This window comes from Bos taurus, chromosome 6 (assembly GCF_002263795.3).
Source record: "Bos taurus isolate L1 Dominette 01449 registration number 42190680 breed Hereford chromosome 6, ARS-UCD2.0, whole genome shotgun sequence".
NCBI lineage: Eukaryota > Metazoa > Chordata > Mammalia > Artiodactyla > Bovidae > Bos > Bos taurus.
The window spans coordinates 114,683,977-114,700,938 of NC_037333.1; the positions used below are offsets into that span (position 1 = coordinate 114,683,977).

The 16,962-nt window shown below is 52.0% G+C and overlaps 1 protein-coding gene across 5 annotated transcripts in view; it reads right to left on the reverse strand.

Moving 5' to 3' along the window:
• ACOX3 (acyl-CoA oxidase 3, pristanoyl) overlaps positions 1-13,404 on the reverse strand; it is a 49,380-nt gene extending 35,976 nt beyond the window's left edge. For 4 of the 5 annotated variants that reach the window (XR_003035011.2, XR_003035010.2, XM_024993141.2 and 1 more), the window contains exons 1-6: positions 13,281-13,404; positions 9,432-9,591; positions 8,896-9,129; positions 7,801-7,875; positions 7,209-7,298; positions 4,042-4,185 (exon numbers count right to left, since the gene is read on the reverse strand). Coding sequence is in view for 3 of the 5 variants with exons in the window: in XM_024993141.2 (XP_024848909.1) it covers positions 4,042-4,185; positions 7,209-7,298; positions 7,801-7,875; positions 8,896-9,129; positions 9,432-9,575 (687 nt within the window). In the remaining 2 variants the exon portion in view is untranslated. 5 annotated transcript variants of the gene reach the window in all.
• Between the last annotated feature and the right edge of the window lie 3,558 nt (positions 13,405-16,962).

Consider the following 16,962-nt stretch of genomic DNA (forward strand, 5'->3'; position numbering starts at 1 on the left):
CTGGGTGACCACAGAGGGAGGGCCACATGCACAGTTCACAGAGCAAAACGTTCAACCCCACAGTCAGGCACGGGGGAACTCTACTGGACTACTAACCAAAGACCTGACTTGTTGCCTTATGACTTGTTCCAGCACTAAGTGACCGCTAGCTGGCTCATGACAATGCATCAAAGCCTTTCTCCCTCTTTAAGAAAGGCTTTGGGAAAAACTCAATTCTTCTCCAAAGGCGTCTACTTCTTTAGCAGAGTCAAAGTCAAAGACATGGGATGACCTTGAGGAAGACACAGGATGGCTTCTAGGATGAAAGCTTGCGCAGCGTCCGCGGGCCTGGAAGGAGCCTGGTGGCTGGTGCCCACACCCCGCCCCCAGCAAGGGGCTGGGTTAAGCTTGACTCAGCCTCGTTTCTTGGCTCCCCTCTCTCTGAACGTTGAGTAACCCTCTATCCAGTTACCATCTTAGCATGAAGGCCTAGTATCTGAAGGCTGATCAGATGACAACTCTATGTTACCACTACCCTTCCTGGTTCCCCTGCCAAGAGTCAGGATATACTCCAAGTATTACAGGCACAAACCGTTCTTCCAGAGAGAACTCACCTCTGAATCCTTAGCCTGCAGAACAAGCTATTGACAGGGGAAAGCATTTTGGAATTCAGAGGACCTGCCTTCCCAGCCCTGCTTCCTGACTGTGTGGCCTCGGGAGAGTGACTGGACCCGTCCCCATTCCGTTTCCTAACGTGAACTGGGACTAACGTCTGCCTCTGGGGGAGCCAACAGTCAGGGGCTTAGTGAAACAGCTCAGGAGGGGCCTGGCACCCAGCAGAGGCTTTACAAGTGGGAACCAGCACTATCGTGACGGATTTCCTCCACTGTAAGACATACACTCGCTCCCACTTTAATCAATCAGAATATGTCTTAAAACTGATGGGTCCATTAACGAGGCTGCTTTCCCCACCCCCTCTCTCAAAAAGCTGTTTTCTAACCAACTGTGTATTTTACAATTGATGACATCTTGGACATAAGGTAATAAATCTGTCTCCTGCTACAGAAAAAAGAAAAGAAGAGAAACGAGTATTAGTACCTGGAGAGTGTAAGTCACTACAGTGCGTTAAACTAATTCTGTTACATTTTCAACAAATTACACTCTTCCATCTATCACCTAATGACATACAGCGTGTGTGTGTGTGCGGGGGGTGTGTGTGTGTTGAGTCTCTCAGTCGTGTCCAACTCTGCCAGCATGTGGGCTGTAGCCCGCCAGGCTCCTCTGTCCATGGGACTCTCCAGGCAGGAACAGTGAGTGGGTTGCCACGCCCTCCTCCAGGGGACCCTTCCCGACCCAGGGATCGAACCGTGTCTCCTACATCTCCTGCGCTGGCAGGCGGGTTCTTTACCGTCAGCACCGTTTTTTTGATGACTTGTTCCCACCTCTCTTTCCCAGTAGACGGTGAACTCCACGAGCACAGGACTCATGCTGCCCTCAGGGCCGCACAGGAGACACGCTAGGTACACAGAGAGCATGGGCCGGATGGAGGGGCGACAATGCCCACTGAGGGTTTGGAGAGCGACGCGTAAGGGAACACAGAACATCACGCGCAGCTCCACAGTCTAGAGACAGAAACGCCGGAAGACGCCGCCTTCGGGTCCAGTTTCCAGGTACAAATCTATACTCCAGAAGCAGGATATGGTGGCCTCAGGTATCAAAAAATACACATGGTCTGCCGGTGATCACTGTAAATTGGAAACTAAGAACACGAAGGAATTCCCTGGTGGTGCAGTGGTTACGACTGCACATTCACTGCTGAGGGACGGGGTTCAATCCCCGGTCAGGGAACTGAGATTCCACAATCCATGTGGTGTGGCCAAAATAAACTGAAAATAAGGGCATGAGCATCGGAGGAAATGGATCAACTGGACGTCATGGAATTCAAACCCTAGTGCACAGAAGGTGATACTGAGAAAGTGAAGATACTTACAGAATGAGAGGAAACATTTGCACATCATCTGTCTGAGAAGGCTGAATGTGCATAAAGAACCCTCGTGACTCAGCAACAACAAAAATGCCCAACCTAGGAATGAACTAAGAGACTCAGTGCACACACGGACAATGATCAGACCACGAGGAAAAGCAGCACTCTGACCTTCAACCCACAGCAGAGCCCAGGGAGCTGCACAGCAAGGCCCGGACAACTGGCCAGGACTCATAACTGATGGCCTCCCTAATTGTTGTCCTGCTTCCAACACAGAATCAATCGGAGAAGGCCCCACCTGACCAGTCACCCAGGATACCCCTTCTTCTGGCAGCCGTGCCCAGCTCCCACTGGGTCCCCAGCCCCCATCAGGCACCCTGAGCCACCCTCTGCTCCACTAGGAAGCTCATGCCGTCCTCCGCCTGCCTCTGAGCCTCTGCCAAGCACAAGTTCAGCCAGCTCTGAGCAAACAGCCTTTGCTTTCACCATCCCTGCTTGGTTCCAGAGGACAAAGGATTTGAACAGACATTTCTACCAAAAAGATACAGAAATGGCCAATTGGAACGTGAAAATATGGTCCACACTGTTGGTTATTAAGGAAATGCAAATCAAAACCACAACCGGATACTGCTTCATAACCTCTAGGGTGGTTACGGAAAAAAAAAAAGAAAATTGATAATAACCTGTGCTGGTGAGGATGCGGGAAAACTAGACCCCTCAGCCCTGCTGGTGGGTTGTTTAAAATGCTAGCAACCAGTATGGGATTCAATAAAAAGTTCAACACAGGGTGACCATAAGACCGTGCAATTCTTCTCCTGGGTACAAACAGCCCCCCAAAAAACTGAGGACCCACGTACAGACAGACAGTGCTCATGAACGCTGACGGTAACACCACGCCCAACAGCCCAAAGGTGAAGTGCACCCAACGTCCAGCAGAGAAGGAACGGATACACGAACTGTGGACCAGCCACAGTGGGTCATTCGGCCTCAGAAAGGAAGGGGGCTCTGGGACAGGCCACCACGTGGATGAACTTCAAACACAGGCGAAGGGGACGAGGTCGGACAGAAAGGGTCACGTAGCGCGTGACTCCTTTCATGCAGAATGTCCGGCGGAGGCAGAAGCAGAGGCAGAAGGCAGCCAGGCGACTGCCAGGCCTGGGCAGGGGGCGGCAGGGAGGGCGTGTGGCATGGGCGTGGGCGTCTTCTAAAGAGGAGACGCTCTGAAACCAGAACAGTAGGACGTGGAGAATGCGCTCAGTGCCCTGAATGGTTCACTTTCACGTGGCTAGCCGTGCGCGCTGAGTCGTGTCCGACTCTTTGCGACCCCACGGACTATATAGCCTGCAGGCCTCCTCTATGCTTGGAATTTTCCAGCCAAGAATAATGGAGTGGGTTGCCGTTGCTTCCCGACCCAGGGATCCAACCCGTGTCTCCTGCGTCTCCGGCACTGGCAGACGGACCCCTTACTGCTGCACCGCTTGGGAAGCCTTTGTACGTGACGCGAATTCTCCTCTCGCGAGAGCCTCCCCACCTCTTCTCTCGCGAGAGCCTCCCCACCGTCAGAGCAGTCTCAGAGAATAGACATGTCAGAACGGGTTTGGGGATGGCGGGAGCCGGGTTTCATTCGGTATCCAGTCAACCCAGGCCTGTGGACGCTGCAGCCGCCCTGGGCAGCGGGGGACAGGCCAGCCGGCTGTCCCAGGCACCCCCAACAGCCAGGGCTCTATTTGTGACCTGGGAGGGGGCTACACGAAAACCCCCAAGTCAGACTTCATCTCGGAACTTCTGCAGCCCCTCAGACCGCTGCTAGAGCCTGGGCATTGCCATCCAGCAGGATGGAGGCTCTCCCCGAGATGAGCTTGGAGTTGGGGTTTCTCAGAGGCAGCACCTCACATATGGGGCTGATCGTTCTTCCTGGGGGCGGGGGGGCGGGTGTCCTGTGCGCTCCAGGGTGTTGACCTGTATGCACCATGCGTCTGCACCCCGAAATGCCAGAAGCGCCCCTGCCCCCAGCTGTGATAAAAACATCTCTGGACGTGGCCAGACCTCCCCACCCCAGGGGTGAAACCTGCCCCTACCTGGACGAGAAAGGGGTGCAGCCCGTGGCACTGGCCCCCCGGCGTGTACAGCTGAGCAAACACCACTGCGTGGGTAGCGGTCTTGCCCATGTTGCCAACCCAGAATTTGGCAGCTTCAAAATCGGGGGAATGGATGATGAATTCCTGCACGAGGGAAAAAATGGACGTTAGAGACTGCCGCACACTGGAGTCTTCATCTCTTTGACACGTTCAGTCTTCTCTGTTCGAAACCTTGGAGGTATAGGTAAGAGCTGATGGAAGGTTATTTCCGTGTGGCAAGGGGAACCCCATTTTAAAAAAAAAAGCATATGCTGGGCCTTATGGCTTAAAGAAGAGCCTCCCTGTGGAAGACGATGACCAACATGCGAATAGTAAAGCACACGTAAAGCTCCAAGCTGCCAACGCCCCAGTCGAGTTCACCATTCAGCGAGCCTTCCCCAAGCACAGATTGGGGCGGGGGTCCCCTCCTTGGCTTCACGCCTGCCTACATCCCCCACCCACTGCCAATTCGCCAAGTTTGGCTCCTTTGCCCACCCTGTCTGTCCCCCAACAAGCTCCCCGGGAGTCCAGGAGCACAGGGTGGATGCGCACAGGAATTAAAGAAGGAACAGACAGGAGGGGACAGGTCCCCTGAGGACAAAGCCCGGGGCTTGGGGAGGCAGCAGGGAGCAGAGGGAAGCAGGGCTGAGGCCTGCCCCCAGGGAGGTCCCACCTGCTTGTGGGCGTCACCCAGCCAGCTGGCTCCCTCGAGCGCACACCACTGCTCTCTCCTCGCCATCGAGACGCTGCATCTCCTTCTTGTCACTCAACAGAAGTGACATTGGGTAGTGACACTCCCAGGTGGGATGGGTCATGCCGGTCCCATCCCATCCCTGCCCCACAGCCCCTGGCCCAGCCAGTTTCTCCCCGCTGGTGACAGGACTGTGTCTCCCCTCCAGCATAAAAGTTCCGTGCTGCTGACAGGACTGCGTCTCCCCTCCAGCATAAGAGTCCCACCGGCATGTTAGTGGCCAGGAGCTGTCTCTAGCAGCAGTGTTGAGTACACAGTAGGGTGCTCAGCAAACAGCCTGCGGGAGGCTCGGGGCTCCTAACCTCAGCTGATCTTCATTTAAGGACCAACGCCAAGAGGAGGAGAGTCAGAAGCAACAGCCTCACAGGTAACTGAGTTTCACCCAGGCCCCGAGGCCATGGAGGTACCACCCTCCCTCTGCAGAGTCAGGAAGGGCCTCCCCATCCCCTAGCCCAGCACTGAGAGCCCAGGGACACCAGCGAGCTGAGCGAAAAGAAAGGCTGAGAGCCAGAAAGACCCGGGTGCATATAAAGATATCTCATGGCTTAAACAACAGTCCCTTGGACTGCAAGGAGATCAAGGCTGCTGGGCTACTGCTGCTAAGTCACTTCAGTCGTGTCCGACTCTGTATGACCCCATAGAAGGCAGCCCACCAGGCTGCCCCATCCCAGGGATTCTCCAGTCAAGAATACTGGAGTGGGTTGCCATTTCTTTCTCCAGTGCACGAAAGTGAAAAGTAACAGTGAAGTCGCTCAGTCATGTCCGACTCTTGGCGACCCCTTGAACTGCATGCAGCCTACCAGGCTCCTCCATCCACAGGGTTTTCCAGGCAAGAGTACTGGAGTGGGATGCCATTGCCTTCTCCGGAGATCAAGGCAGTGAACCCTAAAGGAAATCAACCCTGAATACTCATTGGAAGGACTGATACTGAAGCTGAAGCTCCAATACTTTGGCCGCCTGATGCAAAGAGCTGACTTGCTGGAAAAGACTCTGATGCTGGGAAAGATTCAAGGCAGGAGGAGAAGGGGACGACAGAGGATGAGATGGTTGGATGGCATCACTGACTCAATGGACATGAGTTTGAGCACGCTCCGGGAGTTGGTGATGGACAGGGAGGCCGGGCGTGCTGCAGTCCGTGGGGTCACAGAGTCGGACACGACTGAGCGACTGAACAACAAGGATACCAAGAGGCCACACACCTCGCTCTCAGCCCCTGGGGTGTGGCGGACCCCCGCCTCTGCTCCCAGGCACCCCCAGCAGCCTGCAGGGCGCACACTGCGACCCATGCCCCCACCGCCCCTGTTCTTCCAGGGGCTTCTCAGGTTCATCCTCTTGAGCCCCCTGCCCACAGTGCCCCCAGTACACACAGCCCACCTGTCCCATGAATAAACTCATGGTGAGCAGACACACGGGGCAGGGCTTCACCCTGCTGCATGCAACTTGGCAAAACCACATGGACCAGTTGGGGGAAGGGCCGCAGACACTGGACCCGTGAGGAAGGGGCAGGAGGATGTGGCCATCTGGGAGAGGTGGGGGCCGAGGAGCCCGACACCAGTGATGGGAGAGGGGCCGCAGGACGGGGAGCGGCAGAAGCCACAGGTCCCCCGCACGCCCCGCCCTCTCCCCCGCCCCCCGCTGCCCTCCAGAGCACAGACCAGCCGACACACCACGCTCCTGTCTGCTCACAGAATACGTGTTCCCTCCCCGAGGACTGCCAGGTCCGATGGACGGGCCTCCTCTAGAGCACCCTCCCCGAGGACTGCCGGGTCCCCACGGCACTAAGGAGCGAGCCTGCACAGAGCAGCCTTCAGTGCACAGCGCAGGGAGGGGGGCCAACCACACAGGTGCCACGGAGAGCCCACGGGTGCAGGAGTGGCCCCAGGACCAGAGGGGCTGGGCTGCTGTCCAGAGAGCCTGGCACCAGACAGGCTGCTAGAGACGGACGAGGGTCAAGTCGAACCTTCCTTGTTTGTTCTATAAAACGAGAGCAGCGGGCACCGCTCCCTAATCACACGCAAACAAACCTGGTAAACAAACAGATTTTATAGAAAGACAGCTGCGCCCTCAGGCTTCCACGTCCTAGCCCAATCCAAACCGCAGCGGCTTCCAGGTATGACCAGGTTTCACCGCTCACAGCCTTTATCTCCTACGCTCTACTGTTCACAACGTGATGGATCTCGGTGTGCACTTAGGCAAGAGCCAGGCTTCTTGGTCTAATTATGTGACAACACCATGTTTCACATGCTCGAAGCCTGGAGACAGAAGGGCGGGTATCACCTACCTGGGTGCTGGGGTCGTAGTGAGCTCACCTACCTGGGTGCTGGGGTCGTAGTGAGCTCACCTACCTGGGTGCTGGGGTCGTAGTGAGCTCACCTACCTGGGTGCTGGGGTCGTAGTGAGCAGTCGTGCGTATACCCTTGGTGTTACTCCCATGACTCACTTCCGTCAGAGCAAAACATCCAAAAATCTAGCACGGAAACACAAAATGAGGTCAGGCGAAAAGGTCCTCTCTGCACCTTCCTGGAGGGACCCTGCCACCAGGCTTCCTTTACGGCCTAGACCACCGAGCAAAGCCCCAAGTCTCCATTTCCTGCCTGATGCCCAGCGGGCTCACTGAGCCAGCCTGCTGTGCGAGATGCTGGCTGCAGCTCCCGCCCGGGAGGGCAGCTGGCAGGTGGGCTGCTGGGGTCTCTCTAAGTCAGCACAGTGGCTGAGAGCAGCTCTCAGGCGTCAGAAGAAAAGGAAGGCGCTTCCTCGATAAGAAAAAGCTCAGCTCCTATCGTGCTGGGAATCCAGCACACCCCAGTTTGGGAAAGAACAGCATGAACTATTTGGTGAGCAGCCCCAGAACAGCATGAAAGGAGGAGCAGCCCCCCACCTGGAGACCCTCTGCGGCAGGGTGCCCTCTCCACACATCTCCAGGAAGAACACATAACAGGACCCGAGGTCACCCACGAGCGCCAGCTAACCTCCAAACTGAAGATCTTTGGAAGGTACTTGAGGTGCCGTTCAGAACCAGAGCTGTAAATGGCCGATCCAAAAGTCTGAAAATACAACATCACCATGGAAACAGGGGGAAGCTAAGGCTGCTGCCACCCTGGGACTTTACCCCACTCCCCACCCCGACACACACACACACGCACACAAACACCACACCCCCGGCACCACACCAGCCCCCAGCAAGAGCTCCAGCTTCCAAGACAAAGCAGCACTGGGGTCCACGGCCCAGGACAGCCCCTGGACTCAGCTGCCTGGCCTTGAGCTCACGGAGTCACGAGACCCAGGTCCTCGTTGCAAGCCATTAACACGCGCTGAACAGGACCAGGAGATAGTCCGTGAACAGCAAGGAGGTGGGAGTTGGGTGGGGGGCGAGAGTGTGGGATGGGCAAGGTGAGCCCACCTTTCCTTCAGACAGCATGTAGACGACACCACCTTCCCAAGTTCATCTCCACCCGCATATCGAAGAGGCGGAAACACAGACCTCACCTTTGACCTATTTTCCCTCCTTCCCTTCCTTCCATTTATAAAAGTCCCAGAGCTGCTATTTCTATGGAGTTTTAACCGCAATGCATCATTCAAGGACTGACGTGTGCAAGTCTGCATAAACAGCTGAGAAAAACTGGGCTTCTCATTACAAGTCACAAGGTCTACCTACGTATTTTCATCTCTGCTTTTGTTTTGCATAAAATTTCTTTTTTCTCTCTCTCTTTTTCTTTCTTTATTTTGGTGCAGCACGCAAACTCTTAGTTGCGGCTTGCGGGAATCTAGTTTCTGACCAGCCATGAGACTCAGGGCCCCATGCACTGAGAACGCGGAGTCTTAGCCACTGGACCAGCAGGGAAGTCCCTCTGTCTCGTTTCCTTTATCATTTTCTAGAAATCTCTTTAAATGAACACTTCCCAAATGCATTAAGTCTCACAAAGTGGGCAAACGCTGCCAACCAGGAACCACAAAGGCAACTCCCAAGTGTATCTCAGGTCCAGAGGACAGAGCACTGTTCAGCCCCGGGGCACGGGGTGAGAGCGGCCCCCTCTCCACTCCTCCCCTCTCCCGGGATGACTCACCAGCACATGCAGGAAGAACTTGACGGCCAGGGACCAGTCGTACATGCCCAGGCATTCGATCAGTGCCAGGACCCTCGGCAGGCTGTCCAGCATGTCCCCGACGGGGAGGAAGTCGTACTCGAAGACCCTCTTACAGCGCAGGAAGTTCAGCTCCTGGTACTTCTCCACCGAGAGCCGGCTGCCACGGGGATGGGCGAAGAGGGGGTCGTTCTCCAGAGCCGAGAAGATGGCTTTCTGGAAATGCGGCAGGCGGGGAATAGCAGATTTGGAGGCAAAATACAGAATTTTTTCACTAAGCTCTGACTTATATGGTTTCCTCAAGGCCACGGGCTGCCTCTGGTGGGCAGTCTAACCCAGAAACACAGGGACAGAGATGAGAGGGCTTCTCAGGGGAGAGCAGAGAGCACCAGGCTTAGGAAGCCCAGCCTGTGTCCATTCATTCCGGGCTCCATCTTTCTGCAGATGAACCAGAAGCCCAGCAGAGCCCTGTCCCCGCGTGCCAGCGAAGCGCCCAGCGGCCACCAGCCCAGCCTCACCTTGAAGCGCAGCGTGTCTTCGCCCTCCCAGAACAGCGCCAGCTCCTTCCAGGGGAATGAAGCGCGGGCGCGGGCCACGTGCAGGGGCCCCTGGGGCGGGTCCGGCAGCACGGGGTCACCGCTGCTCTCCCTGAGGGGCGCCATCACTCCCAGCCACCACCTGTGCAGACACGCAACCCAAGTCAGTGCATGTCCTTCTCACGCCATCACCAACAAGGGCAGACATGCCGCAAGATGTGAAAGACAGACAGACAAGCTCTGATCATAAAGGGAGGGCAGCTGGAACGGCCCTGCACAGCTGGCGTCCACTCTCCCAGGAGGGGGAGTGAGGCGCGTGCTCTGGGTTCCGTTCCTGCACTGAGGTGACCAGGAGTCAGACGGGGGCAAAGGGCAGCCCTGTGGCCGGGGCCGTGAAGCTCTCAGCGTGGCCAGAGGACGCCTCACCGGCCCAGGGCCACCAGCCCCGCAGCCTGGGAAGCCTCAGCCCGGAGTCCAGCCAGTGCTGGCCGGCCTGCTCCAGCCACACCCCTGGAGTCCCCTTGAGCCCACCTGGGCGGGGGGCGTCTGCAGAGTCTGACACTCTGCTTGACACAGAAGCATCTGGATCCCCACTAACAAAGCAACCTAGCTCTCGTGACCAAAGGATCATTCTGGAATTCACTGAGCAGACTAGCTCCTTTTCAAGTGTCTGGGTCAATGAAGGCAGGGATGGGAGGGGCTTGTGAACAAAGAGACCTAGAGACACACCCGGAGAGCAGAGTCCTGGCTTGGACCCCCAGGGCAACTCTTTAAGGTTCATGAGAACATTTACATCCTGTAGTTAAACATTAGGATAGTCTGGGAGGTCGAACTCTGAGCATGACGGTCAACACTGTTGGCACACGATGGAAAAGTGGTCCCTCTTGCTGGTGAGAACCTTGTGTCTTCTGGGCGAGAGGGGAAAGATCCGCAGGGCACATTTGAAGACCTGCATGTGTGTCAGAGGGCTTCCCTGGTGGCTCAGAGAATAAAGAATCCACCTGCAGTGCAAGAGACCTGGGTTCGATCCCTGGGCTAGAAAGATCCCCTGGAGAAGGGAATGGATTCCAACCCTGGGTTGGGAAGATCACCTGGAGGAGGGAATGGCCACCCACTCCAGTATTCTGGCCTAGAGAACTCCATCTGAAGCCTGGCGGGCGACAGTCCATGAAATCGCAAAGAGTCGGACACGACTGAGCGACTTTTTCATTTTGTGTGAAAGTGACTGTGCCCTCAACAGACAGAAGCTTATTTCATCCCTTAAACTGTGGGCCGAGAACTATTGTCCCTCTCAAAAGATGCAAGAACCCCAGTTCAGAGAAGCTCGCTGTCTTTTGCAAGCTCCCACCACTGAGAAGTGGCAGAAGAGGATCTGAACTCTGCAGAACACAAGCCCTGGGCAAGCTCTTTAGCAACCACTTTAAGATGCTGAGAGAACTTCCCTGGCGGTCCAGTGGCTAAGACTCCGTGCTCCTGGTGTAAGGAAAATGGGTTCAATTCCCAGTCAGGGAGCTAGATCCCAAATGCCGCAACTAAGAGACGCACAACCAAAAACGAGTATATATATATATATATTTTTTTAAAAAGATGCTGAGAAAGAACCACAGACTAAATCCAGAGCAAGCAGAAAGGAAACAGACAAAAGATTAGAGCAAAGTGTATGGACTAGAAATCAGAAAATGGACAAAAACAAACGTTGGTTCATTGAAAAGACTGACAAGATTGACAGACTTTTAGCTTGATTGACCCAGTAAAAAAAAAAGAGGGAAAACACAAATTATTAACTTGAGGGACCAAAGATGGACTATTACTACCAACCTTAAAGAAATAAAAAGGATTCTAAGGGAATACTATGAACTGTATGCCAATAAGTTAGATAACTTCCGTGAAACTGACAAGTTCCCAGAAAGACACAATCTACCAAAACTGACTCATGGAGAAATGGAACACGTGATCGGATCCATAAAGATGACACTGAAGGAGAAACGAAACACGTGATCGGATCCATGAAGATGAGACTGAATTAGGAATCAACACCCACAAAGAAAAGCCAGAGGGCTTCCAATGTGAATTCTACCAAATATTTAAAGAAGAAAAATTAAAATTTATGCACTCTTACAAAAAAAAAAAAATAGAAGAGGAGGGAACACACCTATAAAGTGCTCCATTAAGCCAGCATTACATTGAAACCAAACCAAAGGTATGACAAGAAAACTGCAGACTAATATCCCTCGTGAATATAAAAGTAAAAATCCTCAAAAAACCTTGCAAAGTGAATCCAGCAACATATTAAAAGATTATATATCACCACCACGTGAAATATATCCCAGGAATGTAAGGTTGACTCAACATTTGAAAATGAGTTCATGTAATACAGCATATCAACAAAACAGATAGACAAAAAGTACATGATCATATCAACAGATGAAGAAAAGCATGAGACAGAACCAGGCACCCTTTCATGATAAAAACTCAACAAACTAGAAATACTTTGATAAAACTATTGAACCTGATAAAAGACATCTACGAAAACCCTCTAGCTATCCTTGTCCTTAAATATAAAAGATTGAATGCCTTTCCCCTAAAATTAGGAACAAGACAAGGATGTCCACTCTACCACTTCCAGTCAACACTGTACCAGAGGTGCTAGCCAATGCAATTAAGCAAGAAATGATATAAAAGGCATCCAGATTAGAAACCTATCTCTCTCTGCAGATGACATGATTTTGTACAGAAATTCCTAAGGAATCCACTAAAAAACTATTAGAATTAATAAATCAGTCTAGCCAGTTTGCAGGGGACAAGATCAGGGAGCAAAACTCAGCTGATTTCTATACACTAACGGTAAACAACTCAAAAATGAAATTAAGAAAACAATTCTATCTATGACAGCATCAAAAATAATAAAAATACTTGGAAATAAATTCAACAAAAGAAGTGTAAAACTTATACTCAGAAAACTATAAAACATTTTTTATACAGTTAGTTGATGTATAAACCCAAGTGCCAGCCCTCAAGTTCTCTCCCCGCCCCGCCCCCCGCCCCATCCCAGAAACCAGTTAGTTACCAAGCCCCTCCCTCACTGCTCCTCTCTAATACTGAACAAATCCTATCCTTTCTCTTTGAGCCCAAGAAATCTTACAACAACCTCCAGGTATTGAGCAAATACTGAGTGTGGGTGGAGCAGCGGACTCCCAGATACTAGGAACCCCAGCACAATCTGTACTCTCACTTTCCAGGTGTAAAGGTCAATGTGTCAGTTGATTGTGCAGGGCCTTAACGACCTCGGTCCAAACTCCAGAATCCTAAGCCTTCAAAGGCCACCTGCAGCCGCCGACATCACTGCATGATCCTACACACAGGCATCTGAAGCCAGACGCCTGGCGCCAGATCCCAGCTACAGAGCTTAGGCGTGGCGCCAACTCGGCAAAGTCACTGCACCTGCCTGGGGTGGTGAAACACGGGCAAAGCTGATCCTGCATGGCCAGAAGGCTGTTACCACTCACCGGGGCACCTAGAGCAGTTCCAGGCACGGAGGGAACGTCTATACCATTTGGGGCGGGGGAGGCATCTATACCATTTGGGGGGCGCAACAGTCGCTTTCAGACAATTTCAGAAGGGGCCCTAACATGCAGACCCGACCATGCTCCCGCCGCTAGGTGACAGCTGTCCCCTGACCTCAGGGGACAAGTGTCTGAACTCCTCGATACATCTCGCGGGTTTACCCGCCCGGCCGCCGACCCTCGCAGCCTCTGAGCCCAGCAGTTCAGCAAGAAGACGCGGTTGGGCCCCCACCCCACCCCAACCATTGCACGCGCCGCCCCCGCGTACCCTCTGGGCAAAGGCGGACTGGACCTTCAGATGTCGCCAGACTCTACGATCACGGCCACCGCAGGGCCCAGCGAACACACCACAGGCTCCCAACGTTGGTCCGGTGGAGATCCACCCAGACCCTAGAGGCAGGAGAGGGCGCGCACGCGCGCAGCCGCAGGCAGGCCTTCCGGGTCGTCCCCGGGCCTGACGTCATCGCGGCCCCCACTGCGCCCTGTTACCCAGGAAACGCAGGACGCCTGGGCGAGCCCAGGCTGCTGGAAAATGAAACTGAAAGTCGCTCAGTCCTTTCCGGCTCTTTGCAACCAGGCCAGAATTCTCCGGGCCAGAATACTGGAGTGGGTAGCCTTTCCCTTTTCCAGGGGATTTTCCCAACCCAGGGATGGAACCCAGCTCTCCCGCTTTGCAGGAGGATTCTTTACCAGCTGAGCCAGCAGGGAAACCCAAGAAGACTGGAGGAGCTGGTAGCCTTTCCCTTCTCCAGGAATTCTCTGAAATTCTCCAGGCCAGAATACTGAAGTGGGTCAGTCACTCAGTCATTTCAGTCGCTCAGTCCTGTCCCACTCTTTGTGACCCCATGGACTGCAGCACACCAGGCCTCCCTATCCATCACCAACTCCTGAAGTTCACTCAGACTCACGCCCATCGAGTTGGTGATGCCATCCAGCCATCTCATCCTCTGTTGTCCCCTTCTCCTCTGACCCCAATCCCTCCCAGAATCAGGGTCTTTTCAAATGAGTCAACTCTTCGCATGAGGTGGCCAAAGTATTGGAGTTTCAGTTTCAATATCAGTCCTTCCAATGAATATTCAGGACTGATTTCCTTTAGGATGGACTGGTTGGATCTCCTTGCAGTCCAAGGGACTCTCAAGAGTCTTCTCCAACACCACAGTTCAAAAGCATCAATTCTTTGGTGTTCAGCTTTCTATATGGTCCAACCCTCACATCCATACATGACCACTGGGAAAACCATAGCCTTGACTATATGGACCTTTGTTGGCAAAGTAATGTCTCTGCTTTTGAATATGCTGTCTAGGTTGGTCATAACTTTCCTTCCAAGGAGTAAGCGTCTTTTAATTTCATGGCTGCAATCACCATCTGCAGTGATTTTAGAGCCCAGAAAAATACAGTCTGACACTGTTTCCACTGTTTCCCCATCTATTTCCCATCAAGTGATGGGACCAGATGCCATGATCTTCGTTTTCTGAATGTTGAGCTTTAAGCCAACTTTTTCACTCTCCTCTTTCACTTTCATCAAGAGGCTCTTTAAGTCTTCTTCACTTTCTGCCATAAGGGTGGTGTCATCTGCATATTTGAGGTTACTGATATTTCTCCCGGCAATCTTGATTGCAGCTTGTGCTTCCTCCAGCCCAGCGTTTCTCATGATGTACTCTGCATGTAAGTTAAATAAGCAGGGTGACAATATATAGCCTTGACATACTTCTTTCCCTATTTGGAACCAGTCTGTTGTTCCATGTCCAGTTCTAACTGTTGCTTCCTGACCTGCATACAGGTTTCTCAAGAGGCAGATCAGGTGGTCTGGTATTTCCATCTCTTTCAGAATTTTCCAAGGTTTATTGTGATCCACACAGTCAAAGGCTTTGGCATAGTCAATAAAACAGAAATAGATGCTTTTCTGGAACTCTCTTGCTTTTTCCATGATCCAATGGATGTTGGCAATTTGATCTCTGGTTCCTCTGCTTTTTCTAAATCCAGCTTGAACATCTGGAAATTCACGGTTCACGTCCTGTTGAAGGCTGGCTTGGAGAATTTTGAGCATTACTTTACTAGCGTGTGAGATGAATGCAATTGTGTGGTGGTTTAAGCATTCTTTGGCATTGCCTTTCTTTGGGATTGGAATGAAAACTGACCTTTTCCAGTCCTGTGGCCACTGCTGAGTTTTCCTAATTTGGTGGCATACTGAGTGCAGCACTTTCACAGCATCATCTTTTAGGATTTGATACACCTCAACTGGAATTCTATCACCTCCACTAGCTTTGTTCGTAGTGATGCTTCCTAAGGCCCACTTGACTTCACATTCCTGGATGTCTGGCTCTAGGTGAATGATCACACCATTGAGATCATTTGGGTCATGAAGATCTTTTTTGTACAGTTCTTCTGTGTATTCTTGCCACCTCTTCTTAAAATCTTCTGCTCTTGTTAGGTCTGAGAGGGTAACAGGCAGGAAGGCCAGGGTCTCCAAACGGAGGAAATAGCCTGCAAGTGTCAGACATTTTTATCTCTCTTAAGAGGCATGAGGAAACAAACCAGTGATATTTTTTTCCTCTCTATACAAATTTAAAAGGTTTCTCTTAAAATACTGTGTTGCCATACTAATACCTGGTTTCACCTGAAGTTAACTATTCTCAAACCTAGAGGTGACCAATGCCTTTTCCTTATGGAAATGTTTGTCTTAAGCTATGCTAATGTGCTATGCATTTACCCCAGACTCTGTCTTCAAGTCGGTTCCACCTCTTGGCTCAGAACCTACTTGACAAACCAGTATGTTATGCTCAGATATTGTTCCCCTAATCTCTGTAAATGAAACTATTTGTATGGTGGTCTTCCCTTCTTCAAGATTCAAGTTAATCATTTTATGGCCCAGGATAAACCATTTGGTGCCAAGATTATCCCAAAATGCATCTTATGGGTGAGGGGTCTGGTGCTATTCTGAGTTTTAAGACATTCCTTTCTTTCATTAACAGACTGCTAGTGACTGTATAACATCCAGCTGAAGACTAGCAAGGGGGTACTCTTTCTGCCCCCTTCTGATGCCTATGTCAGAAGCTTTCTCTATCTCCTTTATACTTTAATAAAACTTAATTACACAAAAGCTCTGAGCGATCAAGCCTCGTCTGTGGCCCCGAATTGAATTCTTCTCCTCCAGGGGCCAAGAATCCCGGCATCTTTGCATGATTCAACAACAACCTTTCAGGTCCATACCACTTCTGTCCTTTATTGAGCCCACCTTTGCATGAAATGTTCCCTTGGTATCTCTAATTTTCTTGCATGTTTTGCTTTTTTTTCCTTTGCATTGATCACTGAGGAAGGCTTTCTTATCCCTCCTTACTATTCTTTGGAACTCTGCATTCAAATAGGTATATCTTTCCTTTTCTCATTTGCTTTTCACGTCTCTTCTTTTCAGAGCTATTTGTAAGACCTCCTCAGACAGCCATTTTGCTTTTTGCATTTCTTTTTCTTGGGGATGGTTTTGATCCCTGTCTCCTGTACAATGTCACGAACCTCAGTCCATAGTTCATGAGGCACTCTGTCTATCAGATCTAGTCCCTTAAATCTATTTCTCACTTCCACTGTATAATCATAAGGGATTTGATTTAGGTCATACCTGAATGGTCTAGTGGTTTTCCCTACTTTCTTCAATTTCAGTCTGAATTTGGCGAAAAGGAGTTCATGATTAATACCCACTGGAGTGGATATCCTTTCCTTTCTCCAGGGGATATTCCCAACCCAGGGATGCAACTCGTGTCTCCCGCGTTGCAGGCTTTACCAGCTGAGCCACCAGGGAAGCCCGCATGGCCGCCTTCCTGGGACCTCCCCGTGGCCCGTCCTGTCCAGAATCCCTGGGGTCCGGTCCCCTCCCTGGTTGGTGGCGCTGCTTGGCCTGCGTTTGGCAGTGAGTGTGCTTTGGATGTCTCTTGGTGGGACTCAGTGGACTTGGAGAC